Below are 17,870 nucleotides of genomic sequence, written 5' to 3'. Positions count from 1 at the left end.
ATCTTTGACAAAGATCTACAATAAAAATCTCGGTTAGGTGGGGAAATCATTTAAAATAATGAGCTCTAGGGCAACACAACGGACCCAACTTGTGGTCTATGTGGCACTCCGATGCGGGGTCACCCTTAAACCAACCAACCAAATCAAATTGAATTGAAATAAAATTAAATAAAGTAAAAAAAAATCAGTTTAAAATAAAATAGAATGAATTACAGTAAATTAAATTAAAATTAAATAAAAATTAACTTAAAATAAAGTAAAACCAAAAAATTATATTGTAGTAAAAATTAAAATTAAAATTAAATTCATAAAAATTTAAATGAAGTGAAATAAAATAAATTAAATTAAAAAGAAAAAATTAAGTCAATAATATAATAAGTTAAATAAAAATAAAGTTAAGTAAAATGAAATAAAAACAAAGTAATTATTAAAAATTAGCATAAAATAAAATAAAAAATAATAAATACCTTAAAGTTAAGTAAATTAAATTAAATTAAGGAAAGTAAAAAAATTAACTTAAAATAAAATAAATTAAATTAAAATGAACGAAAGTAAATTAATTAAAACTGGAATACGATGAATTTAAATAATTAACTAAATAAAATGAATGAAAAAAAATTAAATTCAAACACATTAAATAAAATAAAGAAAATAATTTAAACTAAAATAAGTTGAAGTAAAATAAAATAAATTAAAATAAAAAAATGCTATCAAAGGAAGTTAAGTATAACCAAGTGAAATAAATTAATTAAAATAAACTTGCATTAAAGTAAATTCAAAATTAAATACAGAGTCACAGTACATTTACCGAGAAAAAATGAATACATTATCAGAAACAAAATTGAGGAGCCCAAATCCCACAAAAATTAATAAACTTTTATACGGGTGGCCATGCAATGAGAAATGAAACGTTGTCATGATTTCTATTCCTATTTCCTAAATTAAACATTTTCTTCTAAACTTAGTATTGAATTTATGTTGTTAATTTTAAAAGTGCACCTGAGAGAAAGATTGTCCAACGCTCTTCTAGAAGATCCGTTTTAATGAAAAATACACAAAAAGCTTTCGTTGTTTTGTTCATAGTAGACTTCAAGTAACTATCGTCAGATATTCTTACACATATAAGGCTGAAGAATTTATAGCTTTAAGAAATGATGTACCAATTGTCATTTATGTTAGTTTTTTGAAAATGTTGTAAGTGCTGAGTAACATTTATTAATCCTTTTTATTTACTTTATTTGTATCAAAAAAAAAAATAATAATAATAATAAATGTTTTTATTACTTATTAATCAATTTGTAAATGTACGTAGTTTTTACTCACAGAAAACAGCTATTTTCTATATTTTATCGCTTTAGTATAGTGATGGGCAAACTCAGCACATTTGCACTGTGCGGCAGCGTGTGCTTCTGCGTGCTTAAAAGTGCTAGGTGAAGGGGGATAACAAAGCACAGGGAAGAAACGGAAAAATTGAGCGAGTTGTGTCTGTGTTTGTATCCTGAATGAGAGAGCAATTATTCATGAATTCTTACCAGGGATGCCAACTTTTAACTTCATATCAACAAATTTCTAAAAAAATAGGTTTTTTTGGTAGATTTTTCTTCAATAACTAAATTTAATATATTACATATTAAACTTTCTATTATAATAATGAATTAAGATAATGAAGAACAATAAACAAGCAATTAAACATTTCAAAAGTTCGCGTAATACTGTTTTTTAATTGCTATATGTAAAGAAGATTAAGACCTCTGAAAATATTCAATTTGAGATTAAATTACAATCTTACATATTGGAAAGCAATGACAGTTAAATCTTCAATAATATTGATCACTGCATATACTGACGAATCTGTAAATTATTTACACTTATCTTATGATTACTTAAATGTTTTTTGAGATCGGATATATTTTTTTAAATTGATGTTTTTTAAATTGAGCTAAGAAATCCAGAAAATCAATTTTTTTAGCAAATTACTTTATAAAATTGCAAACTCTCTTCAGCCACCGAAGTTTGTCAAATGATACCATTTTTTCTTTTATTTTTCATAAAAAGTGGACGTGATTGAAAACTAATTTCGCCTATCTAAATCCAATACACTCTGAAATGCACAACTGTAAATAAAAATAAACAACAACATACTTACATATGTATATAAATCATGAATAATAAAATCAACAATTTCCAAAATTGATTCCCACATTTAACAACTGCGGCAACTCTTACTCATAATTTTTGACATTTCATAAATAAAATCAGTTTTTTCGTGATTTCTTCATTTTTCGACGATATTTTTTGAGACCGTAAGTTACATATTATTGTCGCATAAAAAACCACTAATATTAAGTGTATTTGTATGGTGTGGATGCAGTGAAAGTGCTGAAAATTCTATTTAAAAATTTGAAACGGCGAACGTCAAAACAAAGTGCACAGTGTTCAACTGCCGACAAAAACATAAATTTATTTCTAATGTGTAATATATTATTCTGTTTTAACTTTTCATTTAGATAAGCAAAGTTAAATAAAATATTAAATATTAAACATTTGGTTCAGCATGAGCTAAAATAAAAGAACATTGTTTAATTTGAATCCGAAGTGGAGTGTAACTTTTTTATGCAAATATGTAGACGGAGAATCACAATGCCTTGTATGTGAAAAACGTGTGGTGTGTAAGGTTTTTAACATAAAGAGACATTATGAGCTGCACAGGAGTGAATATGATGAATATGTAGGAGAAGAAAGGAAAAGTGTATACAAATCCTTAAGTCTAAACGAAGAGCCCGATTCAGTGTGCCAAATTACAGAAGGTCGGAAAAATTATTATTAAATTTAAAATTTTTTTTAATTTCTTAGGAAAGCGAAGATTACGTTGTAGATGCAAAGCGTGCAACTTATGAAATCGCGTTAAACCTTTCTTTAGAGAACCTTTGGACATTATTCCAATGAAAGGGACGACTAAAGGTGAAGATTTATTTCAATGTGTTAATGAATGTACTGAACGCATGGGTGTATCATGGCGAAAAGTGGTTTGCGTTGCCACCGATGGTGCGAAATCCATGAGCGGATGCAAAAAAATTTCGCTAATAATTTTTGTGTATTTTGTCATACTGTGCGCATTGCCATATGCGTGTGATTTGAATTTGAGAGCAACTAAGTACTCACCAAGAATACCCACTCTGTTATGATAATTTCCTCAATGTTTTTTGAAAAAATCCTCAATTTTTTTAATGGAAACATGTATGAATTGTCCTTTTTAACAAAATAAAATGTATAACATGCATTGTTTAAATAAAATATGGCTGGTTGAGATTACTGTTCGCTGTTGTGACCAGCATTCTTTAAAAAAATGCACTAACATAAAAATATACGATATACATACATACTTATATGTAAACGAAGACAATTTTTTCATTCAGAAAAATATACACCGATTGTCAGTACAAATTTTTCTCCACATAGTTTAGCAACTATGAAACTTTGACATGCGAATGTTCAAACTTCTTGATTACAAAAATTATTAAAGTAAATAAAATAGAAAGATGATGTTAATATTCAAAGAAGCGTTTCCGATAAAAAAAACCAAAAGCATTTTATTATTTAATATGAACGATCAACACTTCGAAATCCCCTAACATGGAATGAAGTACCCTTATATGGTAACTTTGCTATTGGCAAAGCTTCACTCTCTTTTTTACAAACACATATGCGTTGCTCAGAAGTGATTAATATACGTACACGCCTATTGCTTACCCTTCTGATGTAAGTTTGTCGCCCCCCCCATCTAGCACTTTGCTAGCACGCTCTGCTGCGAGCGTGCCACTCTGCTGCCCGTCCCTACTTTAGTATATTAATATTTTCATAATTGTAGCACAAAGTTTCAAATTTAATACTAAATTAATAAAATTTTGATCAATTTACATAAAAATGTCGAAAAAAATATTATCAGAATTTTTCTAAGAATTTAATGATGTTTAATTTTTTTTTTTAATAAGGCGTTTTGATCGGATAACTCGTTGTTCTCGTGTTTGCTCCGACATAAGCTGCCTTCTCTGCATAACGTAGGATTTATACCGGAGATCTTCATGGACAACCCGACGGATAAGACCCTCAGAAACATTAAGCTCCCTCACCAGAGCTCTCATTCATTTTGAAGTGTCCTCATGAACGATCGCTTGCACTTGTTGAATAAATTCTGCAGATTTGACAGCGTCAGAATGTTCCTCGTGTTTTTTGCGTTTTGCAACAGATTTTGCGTCGCCGCCTGATACTTCAAATTCACGGATTAATGAATGAATAGGCGCACTTAAGAAAATTAGAGGTTTCTAAATCGGTGTGATTTGCATATATAGCGACGAAACTGCATGCCCGTTCATTTCTTGAGTTAAGTTGTAGTCCTGCATGTCTTATTTGAAAAAGAGAAAAATAATGATTTCGGGCAGTTATGGCCATATACATACATATATGCATTTTCTCAAATACCGTATCGCAGCCTGTAAAAAATAAGGTGTAAATAATATAAAAAATAAAAAAATAATTAAAGAGAAAATAAACAAACTCTTTTGACGCTTTGACACTTTCTTTGCCACGTTCCCAAAGCATGTTGAGCTGCGGTATTAGTTATAAGTATTCGGTGAACTGCCGCCTATATAGGGCGCATTCCAATCATCTGTTTTGCTATATTGAGGTTAGTTTCATTCAACCAAATCCTTGTGTTCATTAAGCACTCGAATTCTCATCCATTTTGTTCTTGTTTATGCTATTTTAGGCCTCATTCGACACAGCTGCGAATTTAGAGCAACAAAGTTGCAAAACTATTAAATCAGCGCACCGTAAACTGTAATCGTTTTTTGTTTTTATACTTGTATTTATTTATATAATGTATGTATTTACAGTAAGTTTACACACAGACACAATAATAATAATAAATTATCGGTAGTATCCTGCAGACATACGCACATATGTTTTCCTCTCTTTAACTATTATTTTTGTTTATAATGGACAAAGAAAGCTTGCTGTTTCCATTTTCACTAAATATTTAACTAAAATAAAAACTTGCAATATTTTGTAGAAAAAATGTTGTTTTAAAACCAACGATTACGGAATGTAAAAACAAAAAATTCATTGCAGTTTAGGTGTAATATATATTTATAGGTGTGTAAAAATTTGATAAAACATATTGTTGCATGCGCAAGTGCCTCCCTTGCGTTTCCCGTGCTTTTAAAATGTTTACTTCTTATTTCTCCTTTATTCGTTATGCTTGTCTCATCTACTACCATACCCATTGTTTCTTCTTTTCTTAAGGAAGTTTTTTGAAAATACTCTTGAACGATAGGAAGAAATAATAAAACTTGCAACCGTTTCGAAACTTATAAATTTTTTAAAGTAAAATGTGTTGAATATGGATTGAAACAAAATTCAACTCACACGCGCACATTCCCATACATCTGGCGCTCATTTTGCACACCACATTTTTGTGTACGTTTTTATACTTAGATATATTTGTATATGTAATTCGTTATTTAATTTTAATTAACTACAGCCTCGGCTCGCAAAATTGCCTTTGCTACATGTCCTATGGCTGGCCATATAGCATTTCCGAGCCGGGCGGTATTGAGCTGGGATCTACGCTAGCATTGAAGTAACTCGCTGGAGAGGCGAAAACATTAGTCACCGTTGGTGGATGCGCCATTTCTGTATGTCCAGCGGGTGTCGCCAAATTGTAAGGATTAGTAATGTATTCCTGATATATATCCGTTTCACCACTTTGTTGTTGTAGTGTCGGATATTGCATTGAGGGTGACGACGAAAAGTTCTGTATAACGGCAGGATTCGGTTGTTGTTGTTGTTGTTTCGCAGTTTGCATAGCAAGGTACTGACCACTGGCGTAGAGATGGTGTGGGGTGGTTATTGGCACATTATTGGCCGCCTTTGGGTCTACAGCCTGTTGCTGTTGTTGTTGTTGTGTTTTCTCCTGCACATCGACTGTTTGCGTGGTGGCGGAGTTGTGTCCTTCAAGCAAATGTTGATTGTATAAAGTGTGTTGTTGCTGCTGTTGTTGGTGTTGTTGTTGTTGCTGAAGTAATAGTTGCGAGTACTGCTTTTGTGCAGCAGCTTCCTGAGCAATGGTGTAATCTGCATATTGTTGGTGCTCATGATGTTGCCCTTGTGTTAACTCGGCATTGGCGCCAGCTACGGTAGGTGGCGTTTCCGGCAGCTCAATAGAGAATGAGTTACTGTTGTAAATGTTATTTTGCACACTATTTTTGACGGCCATGGGTTGTGGATTCAACTGTGTTTGTGTTGGCAACGCGCTCTTTGTCTGATTATCAGTTATTTGACCGGCTACTAACGTATGATCGGCCAATTGAGGTGTGTCATGAACTAAATCGGGTAAACTGGCTGGCGAATTGATAGCAGCCAAAACTGGCGGAGGAGCAGATGTTGTAGCAACCGACACTATAGGTATCACACCAGCGGCTGTGGAAACGTCCGGTATGGGTTTCGCTACAATAGTAGGCACAGGACGCACTAACATTGGTGCATCACCCAAGAGCAGCAGCGGATTGGTGGTGATGGGTGAAGCGGCCAATGAGTGTCGCGGAGATGATGCCCCTAAATTGTAACGCTGCGCACTTGATAACTGTAAGTTGATAGATATTTTTGGTTAAGTTTAAGCAATTAATAAAAACACTACATATTTTTTTCCATACTCACCAGCTCAGCAGAGTTGGGGCGTTGCGCGTAAGTCGCTTCCACGGCACCATTCAACGTATTCGACGACTGTGCATCGGCTGGCAGTACCAGCGGCGCGGGTGGCAACAGCAATGGCTGCATGTATGTTTGCGCTTCTGTTGGTGAGGTTGGACTTTCAGCTGGCACTGCTGATGGTGGTGGTGGAGGCGATGTGGCATTGGTCACAGACATTACTTGAGCGCGATTATCTGGAAAATATTAAATTGGTAGAGGAGAGTATATGAGTGCTTGAGAAGTCTTAAAAACAGCTATAATAATTTAACAAATAAAGAGTAGCTAATGTAGGAAAATCAAAAAAAAAAATAAAAAAGAATTAAAAACAAAAAAAAAAAAAATTTAAAAGTAAAAAAAAAATTAAAAAAATTAATTTTAAAAAATTAAAAGAAGAATTAAAAAAAAATTAAAACAAAATGAAAATAAAATAAAATAAAAAAATTAAGTTAAATAAAAAAAAACATTTTTTTTAATTAAATATGAATAAAAAAATGTAGACATATTCGAAATTCAAAAAGCTAAGAGAAAATGAGTTGAAAAAAACAGGCAACCGATATCTATCCGAACATATCTGAACGTAATATTGCAAATCACGGGTGTTGAACAATTTGATTTTTGAGTAATTTTTCAAAAAACGCTAAAACAAACAATATTTTGTGTTTAATAAATTGGCAAAATTTGAATGTCATCAAAATGAAAGTTGAATATATAGCAGAGTCTGGTAATAAATAGGCATAAATAGATAAAAATTTAACATAACCTCAAAATATTTTTTGAGCAAACAAAATATCAAAACAATACAGATTTTAAACCCAATTTGAATATAAACTCAAAATAGTTTTTTCAACAAATCAGTACACAAAATTTCAGTCCAATACAAATTCCAATCCAAAAAAAATTTGTTCCGCCTTTAATACATAAAAAATACATCTATTAGCAAAAATTCTGGAGCAAAAACTTCGAAGGAAATGATAAACCCAAAAAATTTTACCATAAGGCCATACCCTAAACATGAAATCTTCAAGGCGTGTTCCCGTTTTTTGAGTGTTTTGATTTTTATGAACTGGTCACTGGCCCGAAAAGGAAGGAATAAAGAAAACGGATGAAATCTTAAAACGAAAAAATTTATGTACTCTACTACCCCTAAAACTCTAATCACTACACCTTAAAGTAAGAATATAAAAGTATCATTACACTATGAGAGGAATGGCAACTGTTTTCCCAACAGAAATTTTTGCCTTTCTGAAAGTAGCAGAATGGATAATTGAGAGGAGATGGAGCGGGAAACAGATTTGAGTCTTTAGTAGCAGTCAGGCTGCACTAAAAGATCTGGAGAAGGCAAAGCTCACCTTAAAGTTTGTACAAGAATAAAAGAAGTTTAATTCTGTTGCAAGATGGAATAAGCTTGTACTTATATGGGTTCCAGGATACTGCGGTATTCAAGGGAAGGAAATTGCCGATGAATTGGCCAACTGTGGAACAGCGGTTCTCCCACAGGGATCGGAGCCAATAATCGGAATCAGTTCTGCAGGAATCATGAAGTAGATCAGCGATTATGTATGCAGTTTACATAGAGAGCGATGGTCCGGTCTGGAACGCTGCACAACTGCAAAGTATTTTGTGACAAGCCCGAACAGAAAACTGTGGGACTGTCTTCTAAAACTTCGAAAAAAAGACGTTTGGTTGATGGTCGGATGGGGTAAACATATGATCACCATTGGAATCATTGAGGGTCCGATTGGCCTGTCTTGCTTAGTAGAGCACTGAACATTTTCTTTGTGAGTATCCTGCACTTGCTAGAGGAAGGCTGCGAATTATGGGATCCGCTGTCATAAGAGCGTGTAAAATTCGTTCTCTCAAACTAGAGAATATTTGGCCACACACATCTTTGGCCACTCGGGAAAAATTATTGGAGCTTGGTTGGGATGTTTTGCCACATCCACCATATAGGCGTGACCTTGCACCATCCAATTACTTTTTGTTTCGATCTTTACAAAACTCCTTGAATGGTAAACATTTCAATAATGATGATGATGTCAAATCGCACTTGATTCTGTTTTTTGCTAATAAAAACTATAAGTTTTACGAACGGGGGATTATGATGCTGCCTGAAAGATGGCAAAAGATAATTGATCAAAATGGGCAATACATTACAGAATACAGTTATTTAGTTGCATTAAAAAATTGTCTTTGATATTCTAAAAAAAAATCCGCAATTACATAGTTGTCAGGCCCTTTAGTCTGAGCGTTTTAGATTTTTTTACCAAATCTATTGATGCTTCTTAGCTCGTCTTTTCGAATTTCAATTTCAAGAATATAAAAATACGCTTCTATTAATGAATTACGGTTTTTTTTAATTTTGAAAAAATTCGGAGAGTATAACTTGTTTATATTTTTTACTAATTCTTGCTACGTGTTTCATCATTTTCGCCTTTTCATCATTTTCGACATCACCGTCGTTATCTAGCTTCTAACCATAAAATAATCTCATAAATAATTTTGCCGAGTAACAAATCACAATTTTACATAACCTCAAATTTTTGCTAGTTTTATCTCTTTCAAGGGTAAAGTGACTAAATTACTGTACTTATCGCTGCTTGGTAACTTTTTAAAAATTAATCTTATTCTTTTATCAATATATTTGTTATCTTCCTGATGAGCCGTGATTTCTGAACTATTCGAAACCACCATTTTTCTAAATTTTCGTTACCCTCGTTTGGTGGCAATTTTAAAATGTAAGCTCATTTGCTTTTCGAACGACTTCCTTCACTTGGCTATAAGAATCATGCCAATTATTTGGCAAAACATCTCTCAATGATTCCTTTTTTGAGGTGAAATTCTATTTGGTAGTTAAAAAATACATAGAATTAAAATCAACTCATTTTTATCACTAAGTTTTCTTCAATACTCAATACTCAATAGTACTCATACCCTCAAGTACACCTTACCTTCGTCATGAAATAACTCTTCTTTGATATTCGGCAAAAATTCGCCAATGCGCCTCCAGGTTAACTCCCACAACGGTAGTTGGAGCGTGCCATCATCGTTGTGGAACACACGCACCGAATGCATCACTAGCAACATGTTTTTCAGTATTTCCTGCATCTGCTCCGATAGCATGTCCGAACCTACTTTCATAAATCGTTCGATATAGTCCAGTATATCAACCCAAAGCTCATTGAATGCCGTTCCCAATTCTATCAGCGGTGTCAGGTGGTGCAAAAACACCTTCGACATAATGGTGGCCGTGCGTATGCGTGACTCCTCTAACAACACAATGTCCAAATGCGCAACTGATGCACACTCAGGCAACAATTCGTTGAGTAATGGAAACAGTACTTGCTGGAAACACGACGCCCACTCAGCACCGGACAATGTCTGCAAATCGTGCACCAGCAAAGCGCGCTGCTGCAAACAAGATATGGCATAGGTGCGCACTTCACGCCGTCGATCCATGGCCAAGCGTGCGATGCCCTGCAGCAGCGGACACCAACCTTGCGCCCACAATGCTGAGCACTGGGGCACGGCGCACTCCTCTTCCGCCCACCAACGAAAGATCTGTGCCGTACGCGTATACAGCGTATACATGAGGTCAATCAATTGTATAGAGAGCGTTTCGTAGCGCTGACGCAAATCCTCTTCCTTAGCATCGCCCCCACGTTGATCTTGCCCATAATAATCACCACCAGCACTCGCTTTGCGTTGGCCATCGCGTTCGGTGCGCTTACCAGCTGCTCTACGGCGTTGCGCAGCAACATTAGCAGCGACTGTTGTGGACTTTGACGCTAACTCAGCTTCGAACTTGCGACGCTGTGCGATGCCTCCGTCGCGGCAACACTCCACGAAAGTGCGTATACAACGCACACACGACTCGAAATTGTAGGGTGTGATGTGAGCGACGTTACGCACAATAAACGCCAGCGAGTCCCAGCACTTCAAGAGCGCAATGGGCGAGTGTTCGCCCAGCTTGCAGTTGTAGATGAGAGGCGAAGGCTTCGCTGCGGACATGGATGCGGGCATAGTGGCAGCGGCCGGTGGCGATTGTGGCCTTTAAAATGGTGTCTACATTAGTACATCGGAAAAAGTAAAGTGGCATTAAAATTAAGTTACCGTGATTGCGTTGACAAATCGCTATCTTTGTTCACTAAAATCCAATTCTCGGCGGTTGGACTCGACGGATATGGACTGTTCATGTTCGAATGCGTTTGCTGTTGCTGCTTTTGCTGCTGTGCTTGCTGTTGCGACTTCACACTAGTCTCTGTATCCGATATGTAGCCACGATCAGGCAAACCTGAGTCCTCCTCGCTGCTCAGCGTGCCCTCCGAATTCGCGCCTCCAGTTAACTCCAACGGCAGCTGTGGCAAAAAGGTATCGACAATTTCTGGTGGCACTGCGCCAGCACCCACGCATTCCAATATGGTGAAAATTATTTGCCAATCCTGTTCGGAGTGTATATTTTGTGCTGAAGTCTTCAGCAACTCATAAACACCGGTAGAAATTTGGCGCGAAATACGCAAGATAACAGGCGATTTTAGCGTTAGAAGCATCTTGAGTGATTGGAGCACAATGGGACACAGTTCCTCGTTGCGCATCAAATATATGGCCAACTTCAGTATGGCCACAGTGCTGCGATTGAGCAGGTATTCATAGTCGTAGGTGGTGGCACCAATCAGCAGCAGATAGATGCGATCACGCACATCCGGCCACAAATGCACCATGCGATCGCGATTTTGTATGACAATTTTCACCAGTAACTCCATCCAGAAAACCACCACGTCTTCGGTATAGAGCACACCTTCTTCAAATTTATGCGCTGTTGGCGGTTTAATTAGCGTTAAAATATTGCGAAGCAACTCTTGCAGTGACTCCAGTTGCACAAACTTCGATTCTTGTATCATCTGATCCAATTGGCACTCTTTTATGCATTTTTTCCCCATCTTTATGAACTCTTGCTCTTCGTAGGTGGGCTCACGTTGGCCCTCCGAAGAGAGATACGAATAAAGACTAGAGAACAGACCTGCCTCTTGCTTCTGACTGGGTTTCTCCAGTTTTAATTGCGTTTTTCCGCTTTCCTCACAGAAATCCTCAACCTCAATCAATGATTTTGGTAGCAATTTCAAGCGGAACAATTGCAGGAATAATTCTAGGATATGCTTCCAGCCTTCACGCAAGCAATCGCCATAATCGTGCACCAGAGCGAAGACAGTGCGCATTGCGGCCTGTGCCTTTGCATTGAAACCGAAATTAACAGATTGTGTGAGTTCGTTGTTGGACACGGTAGGTGCCTCCGGCTGGGACAGATTGGAAAGGGTGGTGAATTTACAGAGTGTTAGAATGAGAGCATCGAAATTGGCATGCAAATTGTAGTGAGCAGCTATACCAGCGCATTTGGCGAAGCCTGCAAACGACACGAACGAGATTAGTAATGAATTTCTAAAGGTGCAGTCAACGCCTAGAGAAAGTGTGGACCATGTATTGATAAGTTTTAACTATTTACTTATTTACTTTTTAATTTCAAGTATTCTTTTTTTAGAAAAACACAGTTCATACTACAACAAAAACCCTATACATAAAGCAACGTTTCAAACTTTGTACAAAATTTGGTAGAATTCGGCAAAATTTCATCAAAATTTCAAAATTTTTGCTCAGAATTTCTGAAAACATTTCGGGAGTGCAACTTTATAGCTGGGGTACGGTACACTAGACAGGGTTAGATTACTAGCGCGACAGCCCTTGGTCGGGAAAAACCCGAGTCATTCCGATAACGTAGAACCGGCTGCCATGAGAATGGACTCTCATTTTAAATTTTGGTATGGTGAGGGCAAATTTCAAGCAAGTCAAAAATTGCACTGCTTTTGAGAATTTTTTCCAGCCGCGGTCTCATGCATTTTCTCCATTTAACGCCTACCCCATTTTTTTATATGGAAGAAAACACCCAACACCGTTAGCAAAAAAATGTCAAAAATCACTTACACTTTGTTAAACCAAAATGCATACCTGAAATTTGTCGAAAAATTTTGAGTAAAAAGTTTGAAATTTTGATGAAATTTTGCGGAATTTTTACACATTTTATACAAAGTTCAAAACTTTGCTTTGGTTCTTTTTGTAGTATGAACTATATTAAAAAAAATTGAAATTACGAAATAAATAAATTTATAGTCAAAACTTATCAATGTTTGGTGAATTCTGTTTTTACTGTGACACTCTTTTAACAAACAAGCTTTATATGAACGCACTCACCACACATTATACGCTGATAGCCATTCTCACTACTCTTGTCAAACATAAAGCTTAGTGCACTTAGCGAAGCGCCCCACAGTAAATTGAAGACCTCCAAATCGTACGCAGAGTCTTGCACGTATTTAAATAAGCCGTCTGAGCCACAACCGCGCCGCAAAAGCACCTTCCACAAGTAATTCTCTCGCACCAAACCTGTTTGCTCAGCTGGCATAATAATTTCTTCATTTCTGTGTGATTCATATGCATCAGTTAGGGTTTAATAAATAAAGTAAACTGCTGCAATACTCACTTGACCGCATTGAAAACGCTCGAAAGCATCTCCTCATCGAAATTGACGCCACCATTCAAACCTCGGAGGTTCTTCAGGAAGTCCTCCTGTGTCATAGGCACATTTAGACGCTTTGCATTCAAATTATGCTGATCCATATTCAACATAATAATGGCATAGGCCAAACTGAAAGCTGCATCGCTATTGGCAAATGGTTCGTTATTTTGTTTCTGCAACAAAAAAATTTCAATGAAAATCAACCAACATAATGTGTTGGCGCAACACAACGGCCAGCCAGAGAGGATACTCACGTGCCAGTGATCGGCGAAATGTTCAAGCACAAGGAAAATTAGCGGCGCTTCGCCCGGCAAACGAAACGTTTCCAAATACAAACGCAAGGCTTGATCCACTCTCAGGCCAGAGAAATCAAATGAGTCAACGAAGTTTATTAGAATCTTCGAATCGACATTCTTCTTCTTCGATATGTACTCGCCAATCATTTTTTTATCCAGTCCGGGATTTTCGCGCAAAAACAAGGCCACTTGCATGGGATCGAGCTGCGCGCTCAATATGCCATGTTCTTGCAAGTATTGTATGCCCTTATCCGGCCGTTGATTGAACAGCTCCGTGCCCTGCGTCAGTACACGCTTCTTCTCCTTCACACTAGCTAGGAACTCGCGCGTTAGCCCTGTGTTAGGTATACCACCAGCGCCTAGGCGCATACGCGATGAGCTATTAATAAATTTGGAAATGTTCTCCACAACAGATTTGTTGTCATCGTTGTTGCCATCAATTATGATGCCCTCCAATTCGGAGTTGTGACGTGAATGACGACTAGATGAGGTCACGCCTGCATATGAATTAGTATCATCCTTACTAATATTCTTTGATGCAACACAATTTTGTTCAATATTCTCGATGATTGAAGTCAGCGTCTCCAGTGAGATAATGTGTGTGCTATAAACCGCATTCGTAGCGGAGAGTGTATATTTGGAGAGTAAATTGACAAGTCCCTCGAGAAGGTCTGTGCAGTATAAATCGCAGTCATAATTGATGTACAGTTCTGAGACGAAACCTGGTATTCGCCACAACTGCAGTAAATTATCCAAGGCGAGCTCACGCATTTCATAAGGTGTTTTAGGACTATCGCTTGCAATAATCTCCGACAGTTTCTTGAGGTAGGCTTCCAATTGGAACTTCAAATGACCGCGCAATGATTCGAACAACAGAAAGCAAAGTTGTAAATCAGCGGCAAAAATTGTTAAACGCTCTGAGTTCATCAACTAAAAGGAAAAAGAAAATTAGTAATGTTTTCATATTTGCCGCCGATTATTCACTTACTGCAAACAAATTTCTGCACAAATCATCTTTAACCAACTCCAGCAGCGTATCGTATTTGCCAATGTTATCTGCGCCCACCTTGAAGGCCACTGTGAGCAAACTCAAACCCATATGAATCATGGTGTCCGTATTCTGTTTGTCTAATGGATTGCACAGTAGTATCAGAAATCGGAACAACTCCTGTATGCATGGTAGGCCATAGGGCAGCAAAGATCCGGCGCCTTCCGAGCCATCTAACGAGTTTTGTTGTGTGAAACGCACACCCACCGAATTGATGTACTCACTACTTCCGCCACTATTGATCTGTAACACGTTTTCCTCGCTATCTACCCCAGTTGTTGCTAAGTTGGCGCCGCCATCGATTGATTGCTGCTCTGTAACAATTAACGGTTGCGTTTGCGCGCCACCTTCCGTGCCGTCGGCATTCTCCCCACAATGTTCTACATATATTGCAGGCTCTGCTGGACCTTCAACATCTACAGTGCCCTGTCCTGTGGTGGGCGTATGCGTAATTTTTCCCTGCATATCGAGTATATTGCCTGCCGGTGTTGCAGGTGTAGTGGCCAAGGGTGCCACTTTTGCGTGTGGCACCTGCAAATGTGGGCTCTGCGGATCCACTGCAGCTGTTGCTGACAACTTATGCTGAATTTCTGATTTTGCCACCGATGCTTGCCCACCTTTCGGTGGCTTTTTTCGCTGTTTGGTTTTGCTCTGATCCATAGCGGTAGCTATCATTTGGAATTTACGTAAAACATTTGCTGCATTACGATCTTCGGAGAATTGAGGCAGGCGCATGAAGAGGAGCCATACCATATCCTTGAGCGCTTTTTTGGCATAACGACGCAACAGCTCATTGAGGCGCGGTTCAAAGCAAATTTTAAAGCAACTGAGCATTACTTCACAAACCGCTTCGTTACTTAGTACTGAACCCTCGGGCGAACGCATAAGTGTGTGCAAAACTTCGACCACGCAAAAGAGGGTGACGCCGTCTGATGACTGATCGGTGCCCATGAAACGAGCATGCGTGACAGCATCGACAACATTTTCAACAGTGACGGCGAGGTTGGGTGAGGTAGGATCTATAGGAATTAAAAAATAATTTGTCTATGATTGAGCATAATACAAAATTTGAAGGAATTGATCGTGATTTTTTAATTAGGTAATTTATTTCGTTATTTATTATTCGATGGCACTCGAAATTAAATTTAAAAAGGGATTCTAAAAAACGGCATAAAACATTTCAGAAAAATTTTGGAGAAATTTAGCTGAAACCATATTCCCTGATCGGATATAAAACCCGGTCGCATATTTACCGCAGAAGTGACCGCCTCGGTAACGAGTAATGTAGTTTTTGTTTACTAATTTTTTCATTTTTTTCCTAGTTTACTGCCAGTTCTGTTAAATTTTACACTTGATAAACCATTATTTTCCAAATTTACCTATTAATCCTGAAGATAGAAATTCATTAATCGCCTCCAGCGCTAGACTAGTGACCGCACCCGTCGTTTCATCGGTACGTATTACCTCCAAGAAGGGCGCCAAAAATATATTAGGCTCTATTAATCTTAAATCCTCTACGCTCCTTAAAATCTCTTTAAGATTAACGAACATTTTCATCAAACTATCCTTCTCCTCGTCCTGCATAAAGAAAAATAAATAAAATTCCAACACATTAACCACAACATATGTTCCAGATAAATGGTTTGTACATATATATTTCATCAAACTTACCACGTAAGCGGATGAGTTCCACCGCGAGCCACGCCGCATCGCTGTCATCAGCGTGGACATTTGCTCGCGTACAACAAAGATTCCATTACCAGGTAATGTCATTTTTATAGATTTTATTCCTCTGCGTCGGTATTAAATTTTCCTTCTTAGCTACGGAAGTAACCGCAGCAGAAGCACAAACACACACACACACACACCTCTTCTAGCACTGCAACCAGTGAACAAATGAATCTCTTTATTGCAAATTATTTCCGTTGCCTAACACTTCACTGCAATTGATACTTTATTTATTCCACATCATTATGAATGCCTAGACAAATTTATTTTGAAAATGCACAATTTTTCCACGCAACCAAGACAATTTTTACTCGATAGACAATAAGTGATGACGTTTCGTTAATAGGATTGAGTTGACAGCTGTTTATTGATGTATTCTAGTTGGAATGGTAATGCCGTTTAGAAAAAAACTTACTCACCTCGAGCAGCAATGCCGACACTGCCATTGAGCTACGAATGGAAATTGTTGGCAAGACATTAACTGACATTAACTGACTTCCAAATCTCCAATTGCTTACGCCCAAAGTCGAATATTACATAACACCAAAATACAGAACGTTGGCAGCGTATACAGTGTCCGAATAGTTATGAAAACACTTAACTGTAGTAATCGGCGCAACACTAAAAACTTTTACGCTTTATTTGTTCTGGGCCGCTTTTGGTGTTTTACAAACGTGAATTTCCAAAAAGTGGTGTTCATTATGTTGAATATTCATAAAGTATGCATGCCCAAACGAAGCTTCTTTTTATTACAATACATATTAATGCACCTAACTTAGCAAAATTCTTATCTTCGAATTATCTCTATTTTAGACCGTTGTTTTCACATCCGTTTAATGCAACCAGATATTCAAGTAGAATTTATAAGAGAATTTGCTCTGGAAGAAGTATTTTGAAGAGACGAGATCACAAAAGATGATCAGATGAAAGTGGATACGCCATACTAACAATCTCTATTTAGCATAGGTCAAAATGTGTACCTTGCTGTGTGGTTTCACATGAACTTCACAGAATTGCAACTTCTTATAGTTATATGCCCGTAGCATATAAAATAAAAAAACAAGCTTCACTGTCCAATATTGACCGGTTTATTCTATTTCAAAAGATCGACCTTTACGTTAAAAGTTTTTGCTGTAAGCCAAAAGGTATTGAATTATTCTTTAATAACTATCGATTTTGGGAGGAGAAGTAAGAGGTGATTTTGTTGTTCTGTCAAGGAACATACGAATAAAATGATTACCAATTCCGAAACGTCTTTTTAACACCGTGTTCATATAGATAAACTTTTGTTGCTTCAACTTCGCGAATATTCTTTTCGTATCGATCCGTTACTTCCACAAGTTTTAATTATTAATTTAAGGGAAGTTACTGATGAATGAAAAACAAATTAGTCCTGCTTATTCCGGCAAACTCTGTTCAGAATAAAATCCTAATATAATCTAGAGTCGGTAAAAGCAAAAAAAAAATTCTGATTTTTTCCAATCTC

The 17,870-nt window shown here is 36.9% G+C and overlaps 1 protein-coding gene across 1 annotated transcript; it reads right to left on the bottom strand.

The window, feature by feature from the left end:
• Window positions 1-4,840: 4,840 nt before the first annotated feature.
• Window positions 4,841-16,724, bottom strand: LOC129243612 (Golgi-specific brefeldin A-resistance guanine nucleotide exchange factor 1). The gene is made up of 10 exons (XM_054880762.1): window positions 16,328-16,724; window positions 16,036-16,234; window positions 14,597-15,675; window positions 13,567-14,538; window positions 13,277-13,485; window positions 12,988-13,214; window positions 10,858-12,145; window positions 9,696-10,795; window positions 6,715-6,941; window positions 4,841-6,640 (listed from the first exon to the last, which is right to left on the bottom strand). Exons 1-10 carry the CDS (start codon window positions 16,427-16,429, stop codon window positions 5,573-5,575), a joined length of 6,471 nt encoding a protein of 2,156 aa, XP_054736737.1. The 5' UTR covers window positions 16,430-16,724; the 3' UTR covers window positions 4,841-5,572.
• Window positions 16,725-17,870: the final 1,146 nt, after the last annotated feature.

The sequence above is a fragment of the Anastrepha obliqua genome, chromosome 4 (genome assembly GCF_027943255.1).
Source record: "Anastrepha obliqua isolate idAnaObli1 chromosome 4, idAnaObli1_1.0, whole genome shotgun sequence".
In the NCBI taxonomy this organism is placed as follows: Eukaryota; Metazoa; Arthropoda; class Insecta; order Diptera; family Tephritidae; genus Anastrepha; species Anastrepha obliqua.
This window is presented reverse-complemented; position numbering and strand designations above follow the sequence as displayed.